This window comes from Oncorhynchus masou, chromosome 1 (genome assembly GCF_036934945.1).
Source record: "Oncorhynchus masou masou isolate Uvic2021 chromosome 1, UVic_Omas_1.1, whole genome shotgun sequence".
Lineage (NCBI taxonomy): Eukaryota > Metazoa > Chordata > Actinopteri > Salmoniformes > Salmonidae > Oncorhynchus > Oncorhynchus masou.
Window position 1 is genome coordinate 61,167,393 of NC_088212.1, and position 26,554 is coordinate 61,193,946.

The window sequence follows — 26,554 nt, forward strand, 5'->3', positions numbered from 1 at the left end:
AGTGTGTGTGTGTGTGTGTGTGTGTGTGTGTGTGTGTGTGTGGATATAGTACTAGTGGAATGGAAGGTCAGTGTGTGTGTGTGTGTGTGTGTGTGGATATAGTACTAGTGGAATGGAAGGTCAGTGTATGTGTGTGTGTGTGTGTGTGGATATAGTACTAGTGGAATGGAAGGTCAGTGTGTGTGTGTGTGTGTGTGTGTGTGTGTGTGTGTGTGGATATAGTACTAGTGGAATGGAAGGTCTGTGTGTGCGGATATAGTACTAGTGGAATGGAAGGTCAGTGTGTGTGTGTGTGTGTATATTACTAGTGGAATGGAAGGTCAGTGTGTGTGTGTGTGGATATAGTACTAGTGGAATGGAAGGTCAGCATGTGTGTGTGTGGATATAGTACTTGTGGAATGGAAGGTCAGTGTGTGTGTGTGTGTGTGTATGTGGATATAGTACAAGTTGAATGGAAAATCAGTGTGTGTGTGTGGATATAGTACTAGTGGAATGGAAGGTCAGTGTGTGTGTGTGTGTGTGTGTGGATATAGTACTAGTGGAATGGAAGGTCAGTGTGTGTGTGTGTGTGTGTGGATAGAGTACTATTGGAATGGAAGGTCAGTGTGTGTGTGTGTGTGTGTGTGTGTGGATAGAGTACTCGTGGAATGGAAGGTCAGTGTGTGTGTGTGTGTGTGTGGATATAGTACTAGTGGAATGGAAGGTCAGTGTGTGTGTGTGGATATAGTACTAGTGGAATGGAAGGTCATTGTGTTTGGATGTAACTGACAGGTGGATTTGGTGTTTACATGCTATAACAGTATGGGTTTGGTAAATCAGAATCACAAACAACAATTACTTATTTTTCATATTGTCTAAGTCTCCATGCACACACACCATGTGGAGAAGCAGTAAACCAATGTGCTGTGACTTTGATTCCCTTCCTTATTTGCATTGTTTTGACAAGCCAAATTAGGGTGGGCACACTAATTGGATAACAAGCAGGGCAGTCAGACAGAAGCGGGGTAGAGACATGTTGACCGGGTCACAGGAAACGTGGAGTCTGGGTTAGCTTTACTGATGGCCCCACTGACAAGAACGGGGTATGCTACTTTGATGTGAGAGCAATTGCAAGATATATCTAATTAAAAACCTATTTAAATCGCTGATCGTGTTAGTACTTAAGCAAACTGCAAGTGTCAGGGTTTAAATGGATTATGCCTACCCTTTGTGCCAGACTGCCATTGACCTACAGTGTGAGGAGCACCAAATGATCATGTCTGCTGTGTTAGTGTGACTTCTTTTACACATACACACACTCCACCACCCTGAAGAGCGTACGGTCGTCCTCACTGAAACAATCTATCACATAAAATATCCTGACATCATAAAGCTGCCCTTTTAATGATGATTAGCATTTCCTTAATGGATTTAGGTGGTCTGCTATCTCTTTCGCTATCCCTTCTGCCAGTGAGCGCTCCCTCGAGTTAGATCGCAATGAGGGTAAGCCATTTTCATTAGTGACCTCCTTTCTCTTTCTAGAAATACCCTCCATGACCGCAACACACACCTCCGGTTCTAAGCAGTGTGATGTTCTTCTCCTGACGGGGGCTATATTATAAAGCAAGGAAACCATTGCACAAGAAACTGTGTGAAACAGTGTTAACCAGCGGGGCACTTGCTTTCACTGTATGAGAGAGTGGGTGGGCGGACTGCCTGGGTAGAACCAATCATATGTAAAAATAGCCCCCTAGACACTCTAGAAATATCCTAACTCTTCAGAGAAAACACAGGTCTTTCATCATCTTTACTAAAACATGAACTCTACAAAGTACACAATGCTCTCATTAGTAGGAGATTACGTCTCAAGTGTGTATAAACCGGTGCCACAAAGGCTAGTATGTAGTGAAAAACAGAAGTGGCATACTTGTACACTCTCAACCCTGTGCAAAATGGAAAGGGCTGAAAAGAAATCACTATTCCTCAAAATGGCTGCCTATTTACCTGCTCCTTGATGCCACAGACAGATGCTGTCAGGGAGTAATAAGACAGGAAGAGGACATCTGAGGAGGCGATTAAAAGAAACATGCATAATGCAAACTAACTCTGGGGAGTTAAATGCAAACCACACCTACCAAGTTGCGCGACTGTTGCAAAATATACTAACGGTCGAAAGTTTTAGAACACCTACTCATTCAACTGTTTTTCTGATTTTTTTTACTATTTTCTACTTTGTAGAATAATACTGAAGACATCAAAACCATAAAATAACACATATGGAATCAAGTAGTAACCAAAAAAGTGTGAAACCAATGAAACTATATTAAGTAGTCACCCTTTGCCTTGATGACAGCTTTGCATACTTTTGGCATTCTCTCAACCAGCTTCATGAGGTAGTCACCTGGAATGTGTAATTTCTTTCCTTCTTAATGCGTTTGAGCCAATCAGTTGTGTTGTGACAAGGTAGGTGAGGTATACAGAAGATTGCCCTATTTGGTAAAAGACCAAGTCCATATTATGGCAAGAACAGCTCAAATAAGCAAAAAGAAACGATAGTCCATCATTACTATAAGACATGAAGGTCAATTAATATGGAAAATGTAAAGAACTTTGAAAGTTTCTTCAAGTGCAGTCACAAAAACCATCAAGCGCTATGATGAAAATGGCTCTTATGAGGACCGCCACAGGAATGGAAGACCCAGAGTTACCTCTGCTGCAGAGGATACGTTCATTTGAGTTACCAGCCTCAAATCGCACTCCTCTTTCTCTTCTGGTTAGAGCCAGTTTATGCTGTACTGTGAAGGGAGTAGGACACAGCATTGTATGAGATCTTCAGGTTCTTGCCAATTTCTCACATGGAATAGCCTTCAAATCTCAGAACAAGAATAGACTGATGAGTTTCCGAAGAAAGTACTTTGTTTCTGGACATTTTGAGCCTGTAATTGAACCCACAATTGCTGATGCTCCAGATACTCAACTAGTCAAAAAGAAGGTTAGTTTAATTGCTTCTTTAAATCAGAAAAACAGTTTTCAGTTGTGCTAACATAACTGCAAAATGGTTTTCTAATTATCAATTAATCTTTTAAAATGATAATCTTGGATTAGCTAACACAACGTGGCATTGGAACACAGGAGTGATGGTTGCCATACTTTTAAGCTCATGCTATATTCTGGCTGGTATAGTTGAAATTCATCCTTTCGGCGTGTTGACCGTCACTTTCACGCTGAAATTCGATGCTGATTTTGTTAGGTTATCTGAGCCCTTTTAACGTAGAACCGTCACCGTAACGTCCTCGGACAGAAAGTTACATTTTCGTCAAGGGGCTAATATAGGATTGGGAGAGAGGGCTGTGTTTCATAGTTTTACAACCCATGTCTGTTCACTTGGACTGGGGCCTCTGAGTGAGCAGAGTGGTGTTCTTCTAAAGTAAAAATTACATTTCAGTTTTTTCAAAAATGGTTTCATATTTAAACATTTAAATTGCACATCAATTCCATATGAATCGGATAACTACAATGTGTAGATTTTCCAAGATACAGTTTATGTCATCCTATCATCAGTAATCATGTCTCAGACGCCAACCGAACTGACATCATACTCATTAAGTCCCAAACGCATATTTTCAACTGGTTGGATTACCGAAATATGGTTCCATTTCCCATCTTTTGATGTCACCAGACTCTCTATGTTAACAAAGGGATTTTCAATAGTCACATCGCTAGAGTCGAGAGACGAAAACGGGGAAAGGTATTTATGGGGGTCATAAACCTCCCCCACTCAGGCCAACGTCATGACAGAAATAATGCACTCTAGAATGCCCTTCTAGCCAATCAGAAAAACAGCATTCAACAACGCCATTGTATAATTCAGCAATAAGGAAGGCCTGAAGGGGTGTGGTGTATGGCCAGCATACCACAGCTAAGGGCTGTTCTTAGACACGACGCAACCCCCGAGGTAATTAGAACAGTAAACAAGTCATTTTGTGTCATACCCGTGGCTTTCAGCCAATCAGCATTCAGGGCTCGAATGACCTGGTTTATAATTCAAAATATAGCTTTTTTTGTAGAATATTACAGCCACTATTCCATGTGTTCTACATGTAAGCACGTGCGGCAGCATAGCATACTGAGCACAGACAAGTAAAATAATACTACTTAAAATTATGATACTGTTCTTTTGAAATTAAAATATATAAAAAACATTTTTTTTAAATGAACTGTTATAAGAAAATAATGCTGCATTTCTTTGTGATGGTGTTTTGTGCTTTTACATATAGCCTACAGTAACAAACAAATGACAATTTTATTTTGTTTGTATTTTAATGGTAGGCCTACCTAAAACCTTCCTAAACACAAGCAAATTATATATTTTTTTGCAATAGCATTAGTGTTGAATATTTTCTCCAAAATCGACAAATTTACCTTCCTGGGAAATTTGCAACCACACCGGTAATATCCCGGTATTGCTTTTCAAACTGAAAATGCTATTTAATAGCATAATAGCAGTCCCCAGAAATCTGACATGGTTTTACCACTGTACATGGAGAAATATGGACAAGAATCTAAATGGTTTCTTGTTGTAATTGGCACAATTTAATCAACTCAAAGTTTTGTCAAAGTCACCACACAACTTTGTTGATGTATCCTAAACGTAGGTTACTATCCTACAGCTTAGTGGAAATTACATTAGTTTCAGCTTACCTTTGACTGAAAGATGTCACCCAGCTTGTTGGCCCTCTTCTCTCCCCTGGCATCTGGCTATCAGTGGGATTTAGGAAGGTTGTGGCTGTTTTTACTTGATGATATGATAACCTGCTTATTGTAGTGACTGTCACAGAGAACATCTCCAGCTAAACAAATAGGCTTAGTAGCGGAGATTCAGCACCATGGATAGCGCCGCGGTTGATCAAAGTCCTGCAAACCTGACTCATCAAGCCCGTGCACTCGCATTGTTCTATGATGTTACTATAACAAATGTTGCAAATGTCTATTTCCTCGAGCGCGTTTGTGGACACAATGTATTGGACATTTTGTTAACAGTGAGTAGCTGCAGTTTATATGTTCATCCTCTACCAGTGCCACTAAGCTAGTTTGGGGATTTGTGAATGTGAGATGGAGATCGCCTTCAGTAACTGAGTCAAGATGTCACGTGTAGCCTAGCATTGCAATTTATAGAAGTCATGTAAGTAAGGGCCATTTTCTATTGGGGACTTTAAGTTGAGTAGGCGAAATATGGTCGGCTGCTTGCGTTGTGATGACTGGTCTAATGTATGAATGAAGCTAAAGTTGATGTCAGTTTCGGGCAGCTATTCACACATGCATATTTTGTATTTTTGCATTAGTGCAGCATAAAAATGGTAGGCCATATTATTGGTCCACAACATTAGAATTCTCGGGAAATGGCAGGTGCTTGGTCGGGACAGTCTCGAGATACCGGTTACTGGTATTAAACCCTAAACAGCATATACAAAATGTATTTATTATACTGTTAGAATGTATTGGCTCAGAACGGGATAACTACATGTCTCACTTTCTATTGTTAGTATTCAGAGTAGAGAAACACATGATTTTTGTATGACTTCAGGTCCAAATTCTACAAAGATCCAGCAAAAAAAAAAAGGACCATATACATTTCAGGTAAAATAACAACCCATTGCTCATCTTCCAGGATAAATTAGCTAGAGATAGCAAGACAGCTAAATGTCAATTAATATCATGTGTGTTTGATATTCGCTCAAATTAATATATTTGTTTCACAGTTGGTTTTAATATTTTAACCTGCGTGTCATGATCGCTTCTGGTGTGGATGAACAAAATCAACATGCGCACATAGGTGTGTCCGGTGTAGTCAGTATGTTATGAAAGCAAACAAACGCAAACCCACCCAACCACATCCAAGCTAAATCTCCCTCCCTCCCACAGTGAGAGGATGGTAGGTGTTTGATGAGTGCTGGTGCGTCGTGATATGATTGGCAGCTGAGAGAGGCGAGCGAAAGGAAAAAAACACACCTCCTGATCTGCAAGATGTGCGAGCGAAAGGAAAAAAAACACACCTCCTGATCTGCAAGATGTGCATGATTCCCCAGAAGGAGACGATTCACAGCTTCAAAAGCACTGCTGCCAGCCATACTCAGTCTGTGTCTGTCTTCAGAGACAGCTGGAGATCAAAGACTTTCCAAACAACATTAGCAAGCTGAGACCACAGTGACCACAACACACCTGTCATTCATCTCAGAGACAAGCTGTAAGGTCAGAGAGACTGGCCTCAATTGGTCATGGTTGTGGCTTCAGATGCATGGTCAAGTTCAATTACATAGACCGCCACCAAAAGTTGTTATAGAAATGCTGCTATGACTGGTTTGTTTGAGTCGAGCATAGATGTTCACTTTGGGCCTGAGCTTTTTGACTGAATCAGTCCTCTCCTGATATGATTTGAATCGACAAATGAATACTAATGCATTCTCTCATCATGTACTTAATAAATAGATCAATTCATTATGCTAATAGTGTTGGACTTAACGTAATCCTTTTGTCTGTCCTAGTCTGTCGGGACGTACAGTGGGAGGGACAAACCATTGAATTCAGTTACAAAAATCAATAAGCCAGAATAAATTGACTTTGACTTGAAAAGTTTAGGGGAGAATGCTGTGGGCCATAAGCCCTTGTCAACCGCCCTCCCCTTGTCCAAACATCTTCACCATAAATCAACATGTCGTGACGCCCCTCGTCCCACTCCAACCATTGTGCCCAAGAGCCAAAACCGTTTAATGCAGAACGTTAATTATACTTCAAACTAAACGGATGGAGAACGCCGGCTATTATCTCCGGGCTGAGCTGTGGCGGTCCGTCGATCATGTTTCTCTCATGGCGGGGAGCGACTTTGATCTGCAAAGCGGGGAGAATGGAAGAGGGGGAAAGAAAGAAAAACACTCAAGTTTTAATGGCTCTCCAGTGTGCTAACGGAGAGGGAGAAACCATGTCATGAGATACTATCCAACATGATCAATGGAAAGGGAAATCGCTACATCTGGGGATTCTTCACTGTCAAAGATAGTGTGCTCCTGGCTGCCGGTGGGCTGGTCCACTGCTCCCGAGGCAGGAGACCGAAGACTGGAACAAGTAGACCTCCTTCCTCGCCTACACAAACTGTGTTGATTATATTATTACAAACAGCCACTTCATTTGTGGAGGACGGTAAGTGAGATGCCAACGTGCTGCACAGCAAGATACCTTCCTGATGAAAAATAAGAAACTATTGATAAAAGTAATCTCTTTTCCGCCATGATTATTGACATTTCGGAAAATGGAATTATATGAATTAAGGAACAGAAGCAAATGGGTGGTAAGCGACGGGGCTAAACATAGAGATACTTAGGGGAAGCTGGCCAAAGAGCGCAGCATTTGGCTGAATCAGAAAGCCAAGCTGAGTATTGTAGCAATTTCTTGAAAGAGGAATAAGGTCCACGGACCATGGACACAGGGATGGTTGCAGTTGGCTGAAATGGAGCAGATGGCCAGATGCTGTCCAGGGGGGACACAGTCACAGGACGGACACAGTAACTAATTTGGTTCCTGGTTTCTGGACACATTAAGAAAAGCAGATTAGATGTGCCAAGAGTGGTGGCGGGTTAGTCGTTGGTATTGCAATCCGTGTGTCTCATCAGACCCTTGCCCTGGGGAACGTCACAGGTCAACATTGCAGCTGCTGCTTTTCAAGTATCAATCTCCTGTAACCCGGTGGATGCAAAGGCATGCTTCACTGTTGTTTGTGTTCATATGGCTCTTTGATGCACACAACACACTGATCGGAGGGAATCCCAGCAACATCTAATATTAAAGTGACACATGCTGAGACCGACCGCAATGCTCCTTTGTTTTTAATCTAATCTGATCTGAAAATACTGTGCTATACAGTGATATGTGCTCAAGATAATTCCATAGCATTGATGATGCCAGGGCTTGGTGCTCGTCTATTCATGCTCTGGTTTGGGAGAGTGGTTGTGTGTCATCTTTACAGCAAAGAAGGTGTATACACTAGCATGGCAGGTGGCCGAGTTACATTATGACATAGTTTTGGGGACGTACAGTAGGAGGGACAAACCATGGAATTCAGTTACAATAAGGCAGAATAAATTGACTTTGACTTGAAAAGGTTAGGGGAGAATGCTGTAGGCCATAAGCCCTTGTCAACCCCCTACCCTTGTTCAAACATCTTCACCATAAATCAACATGTCACGCCGCCCCTCGTCCCACTCCGACCATTGTGCCCAAGAGCCCAAACCATTAACGCAGAACGTTAATTAATTTTCAAACTAAACGGGTGGAGCACGCCGGCTATTATCTCCGGGCTGAGCTGTGGCGGTCCAGTCGATCATGTTTCTCTCATGGCGGGGAGCGACTTTGATCTGCAAAGTGGGGAGAATGGAAGAGGGAGAAAGAAAGAAAAACCCCAATGTTCCTCACTGTGAGCGAGGAATCTGGCAAACCCTCTCGCAAACTCATTGCCATCTTGTATAGAAGGTGTCAAGTGAGGAGAGAAAGACACTGGGTAAAATGAATAAGAACACAATGAAAGCAGAAAGAGCGAGAGACATTGCCCCTGACTGAGTTTCTCCAGTCTAAGAACAGTCGGTGAGAGGGAGAGAGTGAGTCACAAGCTTAGCCTTCAGCCCAGACAAACCGGTAGCGACTCCCGGACAGAGATTGAGTTCAGACTGCAGGTGAACCAGTCTGAAAGGCCTGGGGCCAGTGACACACAGACAGCCCTCTCAGTTCTCTCAGCCCAAGCTCCAGATTGAGTTCTGAGAGCACCTCACCTGGACGGAACCCCCTGCTGCTTCCCCTGAATGTCGCTCAGCTCCCAAAACACCATTCACAGCTGCCGAGAAGAGGAGTAAGGGGTGAAATGGGGACACAACAGCTCTTTTTTTTATCTCCTTCTCCTGAGATATTATTCCTTTTAGAAATAAGTGCCGGACTCTGCTGCGCTCCCACTGAGAAAGACTGTCATTAGAAGTCTTATCCAAAAATGAGCTGCTGGTATTACATCGCCACGTTAGTGAATAATAGACATTTTTGGCTGACATAAACAAGTTACTAAAACAGATAGAAAATGTGTACCAATGGATTATAAAACAGAAGGCTGGAAAGGAGAGAGTAAGACTTCAAACTGTATACATATATATATATATATATATACATATACATATATATATATATATATATATATATATATAGTGCCTTGCGAAAGTATTCGCCCCCCTTGAACTTTGCGACCTTTTGCCACATTTCAGGCATCAAACATAAAGATATAAAACTATTTTTTTGTGAAGAATCAACAACAAGTGGGACACAATCATGAAGTGGAACGACATTTATTGGATATTTCAAACTTTTTTAACAAATCAAAAACTGAAAAATTGGGCGTGCAAAATTATTCAGCCCCTTTACTTTCAGTGCAGCAAACTCTCTCCAGAAGTTCAGTGAGGATCTCTGAATGATCCAATGTTGACCTAAATGACTAATGATGCTAAATACAATCCACCTGTGTGTAATCAAGTCTCCGTATAAATGCACCTGCACTGTGATAGTCTCAGAGGTCCGTTAAAAGCGCAGAGAGCATCATGAAGAACAAGGAGCACACCAGGCAGGTCCGAGATACTGTGAAGAAGTATAAAGCCGGATTTGGATACAAAAATATTTACCAAGCTTTAAACATCCCAAGGAGCACTGTGCAAGCGATAATATTGAAATGGAAAGAGTATCAGACCACTGCAAAACTACCAAGACCTGGCCGTCCCTCTAAACTTTCAGCTCATACAAGGAGAAGACTGATCAGAGATGCAGCCAAGAGGCCCATGATCACTCTGGATGAACTGCAGAGATCTACAGCTGAGGTGGGAGACTCTGTCCATAGGACAACAATCAGTCGTATATTGCACAAATCTGGCCTTTATGGAAGAGTGGCAAGAAAAAAGCCATTTCTTAAAGATATCCATAAAAAGTGTTGTTTAAGGTTTGCCACAAGCCACCTGGGAGACACACCAAACATGTGGAAGAAGGTGCTCTGGTCAGATGAAACCAAAATTGAACTTTTTGGCAACAATGCAAAATGTTATGCTTAGCGTAAAAGCAACACAGCTCATCACCCTGAACACACCATACCCACTGTCAAACATGGTGGTGGCAGCATCATGGTTTGGGCCTGCTTTTCTTCAGCAGGGACAGGGAAGATTGTTAAAATTGATGGGAAGATGGATGGAGCCAAATACAGGACCATTCTGGAAGAAAACCTGATGGAGTCTGCAAAAGACCTGAGACTGGGACGGAGATTTGTCTTCCAACAAGACAATGATCCAAAACATAAAGCAAAATCTACAATGGAATGGTTCAAAAATAAACATATCCAGGTTTTAGAATGGCCAAGTCAAAGTCCAGACCTGAATCCAATTGAGAATCTGTGGAAAGAACTGAAAACTGCTGTTCACAAATGCTCTCCATCCAACCTCACTGAGCTCAAGCTGTTTTGCAAGGAGGAATGGGAAAACATTTCAGTCTCTCGATGTGCAAAACTGATAGAGACATACCCCAAGCGACTTACAGCTGTAATCGCAGCAAAAGGTGGCGCTACAAAGTATTAACTTAAGGGGGCTGAATAATTTTGCACGCCCAATTTTTCAGTTTTTGATTTGTTAAAAAAGTTTGAAATATCCAATAAATGTCGTTCCACTTCATGATTGTGTCCGACTTGTTGTTGATTCTTCACGAAAAAAGTTTATATCTTATAGTTTATACAGTTATACAGTTTTATATCTTTATGTTTGAAGCATGAAATGTGGCAAGGGGGCCGAATACTTTCGCAAGGCACTGTATATATATATATATGAGTGTGCTTAAAGTGCATTGAAAGGGCACTGGGGTGATGTACAGTCGTGGCCAAAAGTTTTGAGAATGACACAAATATTAATTTCCAAAGTTTGCTGCTTCAGTGTCTTTAGATATTTTTGTCAGATGTTTTTTGGAATACTGAAGTATAATTACAAGCATTTCTTAGTGTCAAAGGCTTTTATTGACAATTACATGACGTTGATGCAAAGAGTCAATATTTGCAGTGTTGACCCTTCTTTTTCAAGAGTTCTGCAATACGCCCTGGCATGCTGTCAATTAACTTCTGGACCACATCCTGACTGATGGCAGCCCATTCTTGCATAATCAATGCTTGGAGTTTGTCAGAATTTGTGGGTTTTTGTTTGTCCGCCCGCCTCTTGAGGATTGACCACAAGTTCTCAATGGGATTAAGGTCTGGGAAGTTTCCTGACCATGGACCCAAAATATCGATGTTTTGTTCCTCGAGCCAATTAGTTATTACTTTTGCCTTATGGCAAGGTGCACCATCATGCTGGAAAAGGCTTTGTTCGTCACCAAACTGTTCCTGGATGGTTGGGAGAAGTTGCTCACGGAGGATGTGTTGGTACTATTCTTTATTCATGGCTGTGTTCTAAAGCAAAATTGTGAGTGAGCCCACTCCCTTGGCTGTGAAGCAACCCCACACATGGTCTCAGGATGCTTTACTGTTGGCATGACACAGGACTGATGGTAGCGCTCACCTTATCATCTCCAGACAAGCTTTTTTCCGGATGCCCCAAATAATCGGAAAGGGGATTCATCAGAGAAAATTACTTTACCCCACTCCTCAGCAGTCCAATCCATGTACCTTTTTCACAATATCAGTCTGTCCCTGATGTTTTTCCTGGAGAGAAGTGGCTTCTTTGCTGCCCTTCTTGACACCAGGCCATCCTCAAAAAGTCTTTGCCTCACTGTGCGTGCAGATGCACTCACATCTGCCTGCTGCCATTCCTGAGCAAGCTCTGTACTGGTGGTGCCCAGATCCCGAAGCCGAATCAACTTTAGGAGACGGTCCTGGCGCTTTCTGGACTTTCTTGGGCGCCCTGAAGCCTTCTTCACAACAATTGAACCACTCTCCTTGAAGTTCTTGATGATCCCTTTTTGTGCAAAGCAATGATGATGGCACATGGTTGACAGAGGAAGAACAATGATTCCAAGCACCACCCTCCTTTTGAAGCTTCCAGTCTGTTATTCAAACTCAATCAGCATGACAGAGTGATCTCCAGCCTTGTCCTCGTCAACACACACACACACGTTAACGAGAGAATCACTGACATGTCAGCTGGTCCTCTTGTGGCAGGGCTGAAATGCAGTGGAAATGTTTGAGGATTCAGTTCATTTGAATGGCAAATAGGGACTTTGCAATTAATTGCAATTAATCTGATCACTCTTCATAACATCCTTGAGTATATGCAAATTGCCATCATACAAACGGAGGCAGCAGACTTTGTGAAATGTAATATTTGTGTCATTCTCAAAACTTTTTGCCACGACTGTAGACTAATGCCCGATTCGATTAGAGCACCATGCTCTTCCCTACTTTGTTGGTTGAAAACTGTATAAAAGGAGGATACAAAAGTGCAAAACACTTCAATAATTTAAGAATGGAAAATACACCTGGATTACAGTCAGATTGCTCGACTGCTTCTGCTCTCAGACCATTGGATTTGTGGATTTCTCCAGGATGCTCTATGATAAAAAATATGAAGATGTTTTAACTGGTGCTTATTATTCAGCCAAAGGACAGCTGAAAGGGGCTCATTATACTGTCCATCCATAGATCTCAGCATCCCGACCACTCCATTCGAACATATTGATTACTGTCTGTCTGCAACAGCCTCTGAATGCCCAGAGTTATTATATGCTTGTCAGCTGCTAAATTGGTAAAATGGGTGAAAGCTTCTCTTCTGTTAGTGTCTGTACAGGAAAAGTAGGGCTACATTTGTGTGTTTGTCGAGTGTTGCAATGAACCACTCATCTTGCTTGGTTCATACAATAACAAACTAAATGTGTGTCCATCTATGAAGACAGGGAAACAATGTAGGAGACAATCTTTAGAAAGTAGATTCTTATTCCCATCGCTGGAAACTCCGCCCAAAATCCTCTGACAGTTCCCCCGGAGAAAATGTTATGTCCAGGTCAGAGCATGTGCTGCAGGAGAACAGCCCCTAGACAGACACACACACACACACACACACACACACACACACACACACACACACACACACACACACACACACACACACACACACACACACACACACACACACACACACACACACACACACACACACACACACACACACACACACACACACACCCACTGTATAAGGGCAGGCCATCCACTCTTTCTCCTCCTGAACAAGCCGTCAAATGTGTGCTGATGCTCTGGGAGAAACATCACCGGAGTCACCATGCTGACATACAGACAGTCACAGTCCCACTAAGTAAACCACTGAAACACTAGAGCACTACTCCATCCTCAGCGAGGTATAGAATCCATGCTGTTTGCTTTGAAGAGGTGTGTGAGATATACACAACATACACTGAGTGTACAAAACATTGAGAACACCTTCCTAATATTGAGTTGCATCCCCTTTTGCACTCAGAACAGCCTCAGTTCATCGGGACATGGACCTTATAAGGTGTCGAAAGCGTTCCACAAGGATGGACCATGTTGACTCCAATGCTTCCCACAGCTGTGTTAAGCTGGCTAGATGGAATTATTGATACACATAGGACATTGTTGTGTTTGAACCCAACAGCAATTCTTGACACAAACCGGTGCGCCTGGCAACTATTGCCATGCCCCATTCAAAGGCACTTAAATCTTTTGTCTTGCCCATTCACCCTCAGAATAGCACACATGCACAATCCATGTCTCAAAACTTAAAAATCCTTCTTTAACCTGTCTCCTCCCCTTCATCTACACTGATTGAAGTGGATTTAACAAGTAGCATCAATAAGGGATTCTAGTTTTCACGTGGTTAGTCTATGTCAGGGGTGTCAAACTCATTCCACGGCGGTCCGAGTGTCTGCAGGTTTTAGTTTTTTCCTTTCAATTACGACCTAAACATCCAGGTGAGGGGAGTTCCTTACTAATTAGTGACCTTAATGAGACAATCAAGGGTGGAAAGAAAACCCACAGATACTCGGCCCTAGGTGGAATGAGTTTGACACGTGGTCTATGTCATGAAAAGAGCAGGTGTTCCTAATGTTTTGTACACTCAGTGTATGAGATCAGCGAAGATCCAACACCATGATAATCAATTTGATAGGTTTGGAGTGAGTGGGATTGAGAGAATGCTGGAGACAGTCACAGCAGGGGGGGGGGGGAATAGAAGACAATGGGTGTGTGTGTGTGTGTGCTTGGAAACAGAGGGTAAGAGAGTGAGTGACTGTGTGCAGCCAGCAGAGCAGAAACCTCCATCTGGGAGAAGTGTGATGAAGTAATCAAGTGCATATTGAATGATGCAGAGAGGCACCACTCCATACTGCGAGCCCAAAGAGGAGGTACCCAAACTGCCATATCTCTCAACTCCCATTGAACCTGACGCAAAAAAACACTGAATAAAAAAAAAAACCTGTGTCCCTATAGTATGACAAACCATGTTATACAAAAACATAAAACGCAACATGTAATGTATTGGTCTCATGTTTCATGAGCTGAAATATAAGATCCTGCTGACTGCAGGAATGCCCACAAGAGCCGTTGCCAGAGAATTTAATGTTCTTTTCTCTACCGTAAGCTGCCTCCAACATCGTTTTAGAGAATTTGGCAGTACGTCTAACCGGCCTCACAACCGGCACTATGTGTATGGCGTCGTGTGGGCGAGTGGTTTGCTGATGTCAACGTTGTGAACAAGTGAACAGAGTGGCAGTGGGGTTATGTAATGGGCAGGCATAAGCTACAGACAAAGAACACAATTGCATTTTACTGATGGCAATTTGAATGCAGAGAGATACCGTGACGAGATCCTAAAGCCCGTTGATGTGCCATTCATCCGACGCCGTCGCCTCATGTTTCAATGTTTCAGCATGATAATGCACGGCCCATGTCGCAACAATCTGCACACAATTACTGGAAGCGGAACAGTTCTATCCGTGGCCTGCATACTCACCAGATATGTCACCAATTGAGCATGTTTGGGATGGTCTGGACAGCGTGTTCCAGTTCCTGCCAATATCCAGCAATTTGCACAGCCATTGAAGACCAGTGGGACAACATTACACAGGCCACAATGAACAGTCTGATCAACTCTATGTGAAGGAGATGTGTCGCGCTGCATGAGGCAAATGGTGGTCACACCAGATACTGACAGGTTTTCTGATCCACGCGCCTAACTATTTTTTAAGTTTTCTGTGACCAACAGATGCATATCTGTATTCCCAGTCATGTGAAATCCATAGATTAGGGTGTAATTTATTTATTTAAATTGACTGATTTCCTTATATCAACTGTAAATCAGTAAAATCTTTGTTCAGTATATTTTTTTACCTCTAAACTAACGAATCAACAATGAATCTTCAACTGCTAAGGGCCTGAAACGCATATTTTTCGACCTCCTCGACCCCATTGACACCTCCTCAGACGAGTCAATAAAAGCCTGAGGCTGATGGCTCTGGCATAGAGTGTTGCTCATTAAATTAAAACATGATTATACTATTTGAAAAGGTCAAATGTCAATCTCTTTGGCAGGAAATAGGCTGGAGACTGCCGTGCTTAAACACTGTGTGCTGTGACGCATCAAATGACCCCCCGAGCAGCTATTAGCATTAATCACAGCCAGTCTGCAGAGAGGAGAACGGTGTAACGTTTTGCCCTATTCCTCGTTACATAGGCGCTTGTTTGTTTTTGACTTCCAGACTTCCAGTGCCCAACATGACACATTGCTCGTTTTCCCAGGAACACAAGGCTTTTTGAGCTCAGTGAATGGTTTTCACTGCCCATCTTAAAATTAAAATACACATTCATTCTGTAAAGATAGGAAGTGTGTGGGCAGGCAGGATTTTCATCCAAAACCCAGCTATAAATAACAAGTGAATGTGAGAGAAAGAATAGAAGAGAGAGAGAGAAAAAAAAAGAGTGGGAGGCACATTAAACTGGCCAAACATTTGGTAAGCAGAGCCTGTTCGAGCACAGAGTACACTCAACTGCAGACAATTACAAACTAACTAAAAGATGTATGAAAATGTAGGCTAGATCTACACAATGTCGCAATTACAGGCCATGCCCGGGTCTTAGGATGAAACCGGACCATCTGTTTTGAAGGTGTTTACACTACACACCATAAACATGGTCTATAATTAGACAGGAGAATCATTATCAATCACCACAGCCATCTTCTGTCCATGTTCCCGATCTGGTTTTAAACTATCACCCTGGATTGGTCATGTATGATGATTGGGTCAGAGCTTAATATGTGATTAAGTTCCATGGCTTGAAGACGAGGACTTGGTGTGATAGAATGGACCTTCCAGGATGAGGATGGCCCAAAGAGAAGGAGTTAAGCTGCCGGAGAGATTCGACTGACCCTCTGCCAGAAACCGAGGCGCACAAGCGTGTGTACATAAAGCGTTACAAATGTCCCAGAAATGCTCCACGTCTTCTTAACTATGTCAGTCTTAACATTGTCTATTATGAAGTCGCACAGATGGAACAAAACAATCAGCATGAACATAGGCCTAGCTTTGGCCCTGTCCTGACTGATATCTTATCTCAATCTACGGGCTGCTGATAATCCACACATCCTCTTCCTGCTGTCTGTCCTCTCTGACCGTGCCACCTTATCCCAAGGTCAGTAGTGTTTTAAAGACTGCTGCTAACATTGGCTCTTATCGGTCATGTCCCCATGCTGAAGTGTGACCTGTGGCTTTCACTTCATCACTGAAAACTCATCCATCTAATCTATTTAAATCGAAAGCCATTCAAGGTTAGAATTACATGTTTTATATGGATATTGACACATAATATTGGCCTTCAACGTACAAATCACACTTCATGCAAACTAATCTAATCCAAAAAGCATTGCGGGTCAGTGAACAAAAAATAGATCACTGAAAGTCATGGCGATTACCAATGAATTCTTCTCGAACAGAGCCTAATCTGACCCAGCATGAGACCTCTCCCCTAATCCCCATTACATTTTTCCTATGGGTCAGTGTGCCACTCACCTCCCACTGGTATTGCGCAGGATGACCAGGGCGTCAGGGAAGCCATCCATGTTGTAGTCTCCCAGGTGCAGGGTGATGGGGTTGTGGAGCTCCCCAGCAGGAGGGGTGGTCTGGGGGGGCACAAAGCCCCAGAGAGTCTCCCTCCTCTGGAAATCAGTCAGGACTGCCACCCACTGCAACAGGAGAGAAAACAACAACGCTGGTTCAGCTCATTGATGATACAGTATACTACACCGAAATGAGACTCGGAGCAAAAAGAATATGAAACAACATGGACTATTATTAACTGCTGGTGTATTTAGCAGAAATGACATCGCAGTGTTAGCGGGTTCAGAAGGGTTGCTGAATTACCGCCATTAATGCTACAAGTCAAAAGTTAGAAATAAGTGCTAGGGCAGAGGGAATTTCTTCCTTCCTGTTCACAGCAATAAAACAGTCATTTCCCATCAGACCATATTTTGTATTTGAAAAGAGCTGCAGAAATGATATATCCCTGTGAAACCCACTCTGACTGTGTGGCCTATCCTTGACCTCCCCTGATTATACAGTACTATGATAAATATTGCAGTGAAAGAGACTATGTATATTGACAGAGATACTCGCCTCCTGCCCTCCCCTGCAAAGCTCTAACAACACATATTCCACCCTTGACAGCTCAACTGAGTAGTCAATAAACCCTGGGGACCTCTCTCTCTGACAGTGACTGATGTTCATCATAATAGAATGTGAATGTACAAAAGAAAATCATACTAACTACTGTGGGTAAATTCATTATATTCACAAATAGACGGATGTGAATACGAGAACTACACAAGAGCTTTAACAGAGAGGGCAGCGGAGATAGGAGCTATTCTTCATGCAGCTGAACGCCTCTCTGTTTTCCTCTCGTCTCCACAAGGCCCACCTATTATTAGAAGCACTGGGGAGGCGGGAAACCAGGTGCATCTCTGCACATTACATCCGCCAGAGGTACCGCCACGAAGGTAGCGGCAATGTCTGCTAATATGGCTGTTCTCTTGAGGCCATAAGAAAGTCTCTCAGAGGAAAGTGTATAGTCTTGTGTGAGTATTTACAGGGGATAGACCTCAGTGCTGGACGACTGAATCAGTACCACATAGGCTCTGATGTATAACCCTGTTGACGTGGTTCCGCTACATGATAGGGCAGGGGAGGACGGTGTGATATGTACAGTATGGCTGCACCGGCAGGGAATGTGTTAGGGATGAGGGTGCGTGGGAAAGGTAAGTGTTTTTGTCTGGAGAGTCTGGGTGAAACAATTGGGAGTATGTGTTATGAGCTATGTACAATTTGTGCAAGATACTGGGGGTGAAATAGCATCTCCATCTTAGGGCTCTTGGCCAGAAAGCCATTCAAACAATCCCACCCAGGTGATTGAGGTGATTGATGTCCCACTGAGCCGAGCTCAGAACCATGTCTTCATCAGGCCTGGGCGGGGAGTTAAGTGATGCGTCATTGGCTGCAGAGGTCGATTGGCCTCCTACCTTGCACGGGGACTGCCGACAATGATAATTCACATTATTTAAAGTTATATGTGAAAGGTTATGGGTGTTTGGAAGAACGACAGGTGGTTACTGAGCTTAAATTACGACTTCCTTTGAGTGAGATTAACTGGTAATAATGACCGGTCATTATGAAGTTAAATGATCATTCATCATATGTGTGATGAATACTGGCTGGTTTTAACGAGGGTTTAATGATTTGCTATGATTATCTAAATACAGGAATAGTTATAACTGGAACAGCTATGTAAATACAGTTGAAGTCAGAAGTTTACATACACTTAGGATGGACTCATTAAAACTTGTTTTTCAACGACCACAAATTTCTTGTGAACAAACTATAGTTTTGGCAAGTCGGTTAGGACATCTACTTTGTGCATGACACAAGTAATTTTTCCAACAATTGCTTACAGACAGATTATTTCACTTATAATTCACTGTATCACAATACCAGTGGGTCAGAATTCAGAAAAAAATCCAGAAAATTATGTCATGGCTTTAGAAGCTTCTGATAGGCTAATTGACATCATTTGAGTCAATTTGAGGTGCACCTGTGGATGTATTTCAAGGCCTACCTTCAAACTCTGTGCCTCTGCTTGACATCATGGGAAAATCAAAATAAATCAGACAAATTGTAGACCTCCACAAGTCTGGTTAATCATTGGGAGCAATTTCCAAACGTCTGAAGGTACCACGTTCATTGCGTACAAACAATTGTACGCAAGTATAAACACCATGGGACCACACAGCCCGTCATACCACTCAGGAAAGAGACGCGTTCTGTCTCCTAGAGATGAACATACTTTGGTGCGAAAAGTGCAAATTAACCCCAGAACAACAGCAAAGGACCTTGTGAAGATGCTGGAGGAAACAGGTACAAAAGTATCTATATCCTCAGTAAAACGAGTCTTATATCGACATAACCTGAAAGGCCGCTCAGCAAGGAAGAAGCCACTGCTCCAAAACCGACATAAAAAAGCCAGACTACAGTTTGCAACTGCACATGGAGACAAAGATTGTACTTTTTGGAGATATGTCCTCTGGTCTGATGAAACAAAAATGGAACTGTTATGACCATCGTTATGTTTGGAGGAAAACGGGGGAGGCTTGCAAGCCGAAGAACACCATCCCAATCGTGAAGCACGGGGGTGGCAGCATCATGTTGTGGGGGTGCTTTGCTGCAGGAGGGACTTGTGCACATCACAAAATAGATGGCATCACGAGGAAGGGAAATTATGTGGATATATCGAAGCAACATCTCAAGACATCAGTCAGGAAGTGAAGGCTTGGTCGCGAATGGGTCTTCCAAATGGACAATGATCGTAAGCATACTTCCAAAGTTGTGGAAAATAGCTTAAGGACAACACAGTCAAGGTGTTGGAGTGGCCATCACAAAGCCCTGACCTCAATCCTATAGAAAATCTGTGGGCAGAACTGAAAAAGCGTGTGCGAGCAAGGAGGCCTACAAACCTGACTCAGTTACACCAGCTCTGTCAGAAGGAACGGGCCAAAATTCACCCAACTTATTGTGGGAAGCTTGTGGAAGGCTACCCGAAACATTTGACCCAAGTTAAATAATTTTAAAGGCAATTCTACCAATTACTAATTGAGTGTATGTAAACTTCTGACCCGCTTGGGAATGTGATGAAGGAAATAAAAGCTGAAATAAATCTTTACTATTATTCTGAAATGTCACATTCTTAAAATAAAGTGGTGATCCTAAGTGACCTAAGGCAGGGAATTTTTACTAGGATTAAATGTCAGGAATTGTGAAAAACTGAATTTAAATGTATTTGGCTAAGGTGTATGTACATTTCCGACTTCAACTGTACGTCCCAATGATTTGTTTTTGCCAGGTTACATAGAACCTGGGAAATGAAACCATGGCATATTTAAGCTAATTAGTACTGTGTACGGTAACAAACACTACACCACTAAATTAAACTGCTGAGCCCACGCATGCACATCCAGTCTCACACTTCTATAAGTGCTCTGAAAACACAACAAATTTTAGAGCTTAACTGCCACTGAGAACCAAACAAACAAAAACTATGCTAATGGCAACTTGGGATGAAGCTCACCTTGGACACAGCAGTGCACAGACAACCTTGCATCACTCAAGTTTTCCACAAAATGGATTACGCTGGGTCACTGTTAAGTGGATCCTCAACAGTTGAGTCTGATAATAAAATGAGGAACTTCTCTGCATCTTGGCTAGGAGTGCTGCTTCAAACATCAGCTCTACTTACAGCTGGTCTACATTGGGAAGCAGAAGTCTATCATCAGCATTGTGCTGACTGCACCTCAGCCACGCTCAAGGTACTAAACGATATCATAACCGCCATCGATAAAAGACAGTACTGTGCAGCCATCTTCATCGACCTGGCCAAGGCTTTCGACTCTGTCAATCACCATATTCTTAACGGCAGACTCAGTAGCCTCGGTTTTTCTAATGACTGCTTTGCCTGGTTCACCAACTACTTTGCAGACAGAGTTCAGTGTGTCAAATCGGAGGGCATGTTGTCCGGTCCTCTGGCAGTCTCTATGGGGTGCCACAAGGTTCAATTCTCGTGCCGACTCTTTTCTCTGTATATATCAATGATGTTGCTCTTGCTGCGGGCGATTCCCTGATCCACCTCTACGCAGACGACACCATTCTGTATACTTCCGACCATTCCTTGGACACTGCTATCTAACCTCCAAACAAGCTTCAACGCCATACAACACTCCTTCCATGGCCTCCAACTGCTCTTAAATGCAAGTAAAACTAAATGCATGCTCTTCAACTGATCACTGCCTACACCTTCCCGGCTGTCCAGCATTAATACTCTGGACGGTTCTGACTTAGAATATGTGGACATCTATAAGTACCTAGGTGTCTGGCTAGACTGTAAACTCTCCTTCCAGACTCATATCAAACATCTCCAATCTAAAATCAAATCTAAAGTTGGCTTTCTATTCCGAAACAAAGCCTCCTTCACTCACACTGCCAAACTTACTTCAAACATCTGCTATTTGAGCAGCTAACCGATCGCTGCTGCTGTATATAGTCTATTGGTAAATAGCCCACCCAATTTACCAACCTCATCCCCATACTGTTTATATTTATTTACTTTTCTGCTCTTTTGCACACCAGTATCTCTACATGTACATGACCATCTGATAATTTATCACTCCAGTGTTAATCTGCAAAATTGTAATTATTCACCTACCTCCTCATGCCTTTTGCACACAATATATACTCTTTTTTTTCTACTGTGTAATTGACTTGTTAATTGTTTACTCCATGTGTAACTCTGTGTTGTCTGTTCACACTGCTATGCTTTATCTTGGCCAGGTCGCAGTTGTAAATGAGAACTTGTTCTCAACTAGCCTACCTGTTTAAATAAAAGTGAAATAAATAAAAAATAAACTTGGTTCATTAGACCTCAACGCTTTCTACTGTACATGCAAATGATCCCCATTGATTAATATAATTATGAGAGGGGTGATGGAGAATGAAATACAGAGAGAGAGAGAACAAGCAATAGAGAGAAGAGTACGTTGACTAAAGGGATTTCAGACACTTTTTCAATGGAAGACATCCAGACAAAGTTTATAAATAAACGTAAGGAGCTGCCAGGCAGCCTGGGTACCAGCCAGTCAGACGTTCTGTGAGGCAGTGGGTGACTCTAGGAGCTGAACAAACCCAAACCATCCCTACCAGGCTGGCAGCCAGCATACCAGACTAACATACTTTCCTGCACAACAATCCCAATAGATTGGTAAAGATGTATACAACAAATCATATTCCAGGCCAGCGGCTTGATGAGTCCTGCTTTCTGTTTCCTTTCTAATGCCATTTTGAGAGGAGGAGGAGGAGGAGGAGGAGGAAAGAGAAGGAGAGAGAGATGGGGAAGAGAGGGATAGAGAGAAGGAGGGGAAGAAGAGAAAGGATGTGTTCAGAATACCAACAGGAGGACTGGCTGAGCCTCCCAGTGGCAAGGCAGTCTGCTGAGCTGAAGCCTGCTGGAACTGCTCCAGAGCTGCCTGTAGAGGCGTGACTGACTGGGGGAAACAGGGAGGGTTGGAGGTGCTGGATTTGACAGGAGAAGTGCGGCCATTGTCCCAGTATCTTTACAGAGAGCTCTCTCTGCTACTCTGCCGTAGGTCTGATCCCTCCTAAAAGAGAAAGTAGATTTATGCTGCATGTTGGAGGGAAGGGAGGGGCAGTGGGATAGCAGTGGCTGAGTGGAGTGCTCCTCTGATGGATGGAGACAATCATCCTTCATTACCCCTGCTGGATCATGGCTCCATCTCCATTCCCATGAGTCAGTCTCTCGGCCCTCCACTTCCAGTCAGCCTCCATTTCAGTGTCTCAGGTTTGTACATAGACACACAGAGGAGCTTGTGCCTAGTTTTACACTGTGTGTCCATCTTTCAGTTGGAGAGGGATTCATGTTCTCTTACTCAGACAGGTACCCACAAGCTAACATGGATATAAAAAGACATGTTCTGGTCTTCAAGGTACAGACCACTTCTTCGCATCAGGCCCATTTAAAAAGGCACATCACATGCTGTCTGTACCGTGACTGACAGAGGAGCAGAGGAGAGGAGAGATGTGGCGGTGGAGATGACAAATTGTACATTTTTGCTGCAGATGTTTGGAGGGGAGAGATCTAGGTCCGGTTTGAGCCAACGGGATGTTCTAAAAACACACATAAGGTATTCTCCTTGCGTCTCCCGATCCTCACCGCTCCTGATTGGGTTAATCAGCTTGAGCAGAACGCAGAGATTAATCAAGCGGGAACCAGAAAAGGCGAGGCAATCAGTGTCATCCTAGACAACCAGCCTCTCAGTAATTAAATGACTCTGTCAGGGAATTTCCATTTACTTAAAAGATATTGCTGCTATTATTATTAATATTATTATTATTATTTCCTGGTCATTAGGAGCAACACTCCAACCATGTATTTACCCTTTTTGTGTCACTCAAGTAAAAAGATTGTAATGTCCCCACAAACAGATACTTTCCCCATATTAACAATAGTTTGGGATGTGTAGAATTAATTTACTAAAATCTGCAAATATTGCACATATCAGGAAGTGAGTGACTATCACAACAATGACTCAAAAGGGTGTCACTATGTTTTTTATAAACATCAGGACAACTAGACATCCTCAATCTAGGCTAACACCCAAAGAGGAGCAAGAGACAGACGCCACCTTACAGAAAATGTGGGCAAAGTAAACATTGCAAAGTAAAATAGGAGACGCAACACATCGAATGCATGTTGATGGCATAGGTATTATTATATTACAGCAGGTGCAGTGTGTGGAAGAGGGAGATCATGCATGAGGCGATTACCCAGGTAATACAAGTGCTGGAGTCAGCAAGGCCTGCATTAGTAGACGCATAAGGTCACAAAACCTTGAGATAATTTGAAGGTCAGGCAGAGAAGCCAAGCACATTTGAATAATGAGGTGAGCATGAAGCCTAACATGCAATCCCACGTTATCGTTTAAATGAAGTTGTTAAAACACGACTTCTTGATATGCGTGTAATCATTCAGAGAGGTGACCCATTTTTCCATTTTTATAGAGTGCCCTAAACATTTCCCTTAAATTCTGAAATTCATTGGATCAAAAGGTCAATGGATTTAACTTATATCATTGGAAGAGGTGACAGTGCAGGGCCTCAAATAGACGATGATCTTACTAAATCGGGAAAACTATGACGGTGTTTTCTCCTCCAATGTAATTCTCAACATTTTGATGGTGAGAGAGGAAAGCGGCAGGCATACAAATGTCATTTGATCAATCCCAGAGAAATCTCAGTATACAACGCAGCACAGACACAGCGTTCTCGTCAACACATTATTTACTAAAGCTACAGTGTTAGCAGGTTCCCTCCTATCGATTCGACCACCGCGGCAGTGACGGTTCATTAGGCCAAGAAATTAAAATGTCAGAAGCCGCGGGGAACGGCAGACGAGGTGCCATTATATCCATAGAGAACACAGACGTCGCCGTGGACATGAAAAAACATGCATCTAATGAACTCCCTGCTTTATGAGCCGCAAAGGAAAAACTATATCGCTCATCACGTCATCATTGCAAAGCCATTCCAGTTCATTCACAAGACTGCATCTAGCGAGCAGCTGTTTTGTTCTTTCAATTCCCATGGAGATCAGACTATTATTATGATTCATACCACAGTATTGTCGAATACTCATTTCTGATTGGTTAAAAAGGGAATTTTAGAGTTAGCATTTAAAACCAGATATATGGGAGAGTTGGAAAAGACACGTGAAGTAGTTCCAACAATAAGCGCTTTTTTTGCCGTTCTAAAGCACTGCACCATGCAGACAGTACTTGCTACCATGTTACAGAAAGTCAAATCAACAACGACACAAACCGAAATTGGATACATTCTAAACTCAGGTCAAACGAGGAAAAATGTACTTAGCTTACTAGGATTGATTTGTTTTTGCAGAGACATGTTTTTTGCAGCATCTGATGACCTAACACGGTGAGTACGGTACATCAATGAGTACGGTTACATGCACACAATAATGCAAACATTGTGGATAATCAGATTAATGCACAAGTTTGATTAAAACGTTTACATGCTTTGCAAGAAGAACAATTTCCCAAATAATCATGTTTAACGTTACATGGACACATCTGAAATCGGGCTACCTGATGGCACTCTGATAAACGCAGACAATTGCTAATCAAAATAAACGCTCTACCACAGTGACTGTTATTTTTGTTAAGCAAATCTGTTTGTGAGGTCGGATATATAACATTTGAATGTGGAAACTATTTCTAAGAAGTATACATTCAGTTGTTCCGAACTCACATCACTCGCGCTAAATAGGGAGGGTCCCTAGGCTGATAGCACATGCGCAGATCAAATACACCACTGGAACGCAGAATAAGGTCTTTACATGAGCTAATCATTTGAAAGATTCCTCAGAAAACCAGGTGTTTTGGTCGGCGTATGCTTACTTCGAGGTTGACTTTACGCCGATTAAGATAAAGAGTAAGGTGTTTATATGACTATTGTATAATCTGCCTACTGCCATAAAACAGTTTTAATATCGAACTATTACTGTGCATGTAAATGTCCTCAATGCCGCGGTCATCACGCAAGTGGCATTATGCTGTCAAATCCTCCCACGTTTCTACACTGAACAAAAATATAAATACAAAATGTTGTTGGTCTGAGCTGGAATAAAAAATAAAGATATTTTCCATATGCACAAAAATCTTATTTTGTTATTACTTTGCATTCCCAGCATTTTGCAGTGTTGCTGATTTTCTGCACAAATTTACATCTCTGTTAGTGAGCATTTCTCCTTTGTCATGATAATCCCTGCTGGACAGTTTTTCTGTCTGCAATAAAGCCCTTTTGTGGGGGGGTAAACTCATTCTGATTGGCCCAGCCAATCATGACTGCCCCTGCCCAGTCATGTGAAATCCATAGATTAGGGCTAAATTAATTTATTTCAATTGACTGATTTCCTTATATGAACTGTAACTCAGTAAAATCTTTGAAATAGTTGAGTTTATATTTTTGTTCAGTATAGTTTGACCAGCTGTTTTCAGCAACTATCATTGTTGAATTCGGCTATATTGGCAGATTTGCAAGCAACAAACGATTTAGCTAGCGTTTAGCCTAGTGTTTCATTTGCAACGTGATCTCTACTGTAATGAACAGTCCTGAGAAGAGAGCAACCTTTCGGTGCCAGGTGAAATCGTGAATCATCAGCTCATTGTTATGGATGTATCCAAATAAATGCCACCTTAAAACAGTTTAATCAAATGCAAATACTGCTATTCTGTTATCCTGGCTGCACTGTTTTGACGTGCCTGTGCTAGCTATAGTTGCCTAGCTAGCAAGCAAGGGATAAGAACGTTGCCAGCTACCATGGCAACCGAATAAACGAATGACTGGGTCACGTCTCTGGCAACCAGGTTTGTTGGGATGA

General features: G+C 42.4%; 1 protein-coding gene across 1 annotated transcript in view; it reads right to left on the bottom strand.

Moving 5' to 3' along the window:
• The window catches only part of LOC135547521 (T-cell immunomodulatory protein-like), a 131,711-nt gene that overhangs the window by 53,480 nt on the left and 51,677 nt on the right, over positions 1-26,554 (bottom strand). Inside the window, exon 10 of the mRNA XM_064976600.1 lies at positions 17,059-17,231. Within this exon, the coding sequence (XP_064832672.1) occupies positions 17,059-17,231 (173 nt within the window). The remainder of the gene's footprint in view (positions 1-17,058; positions 17,232-26,554) is intronic.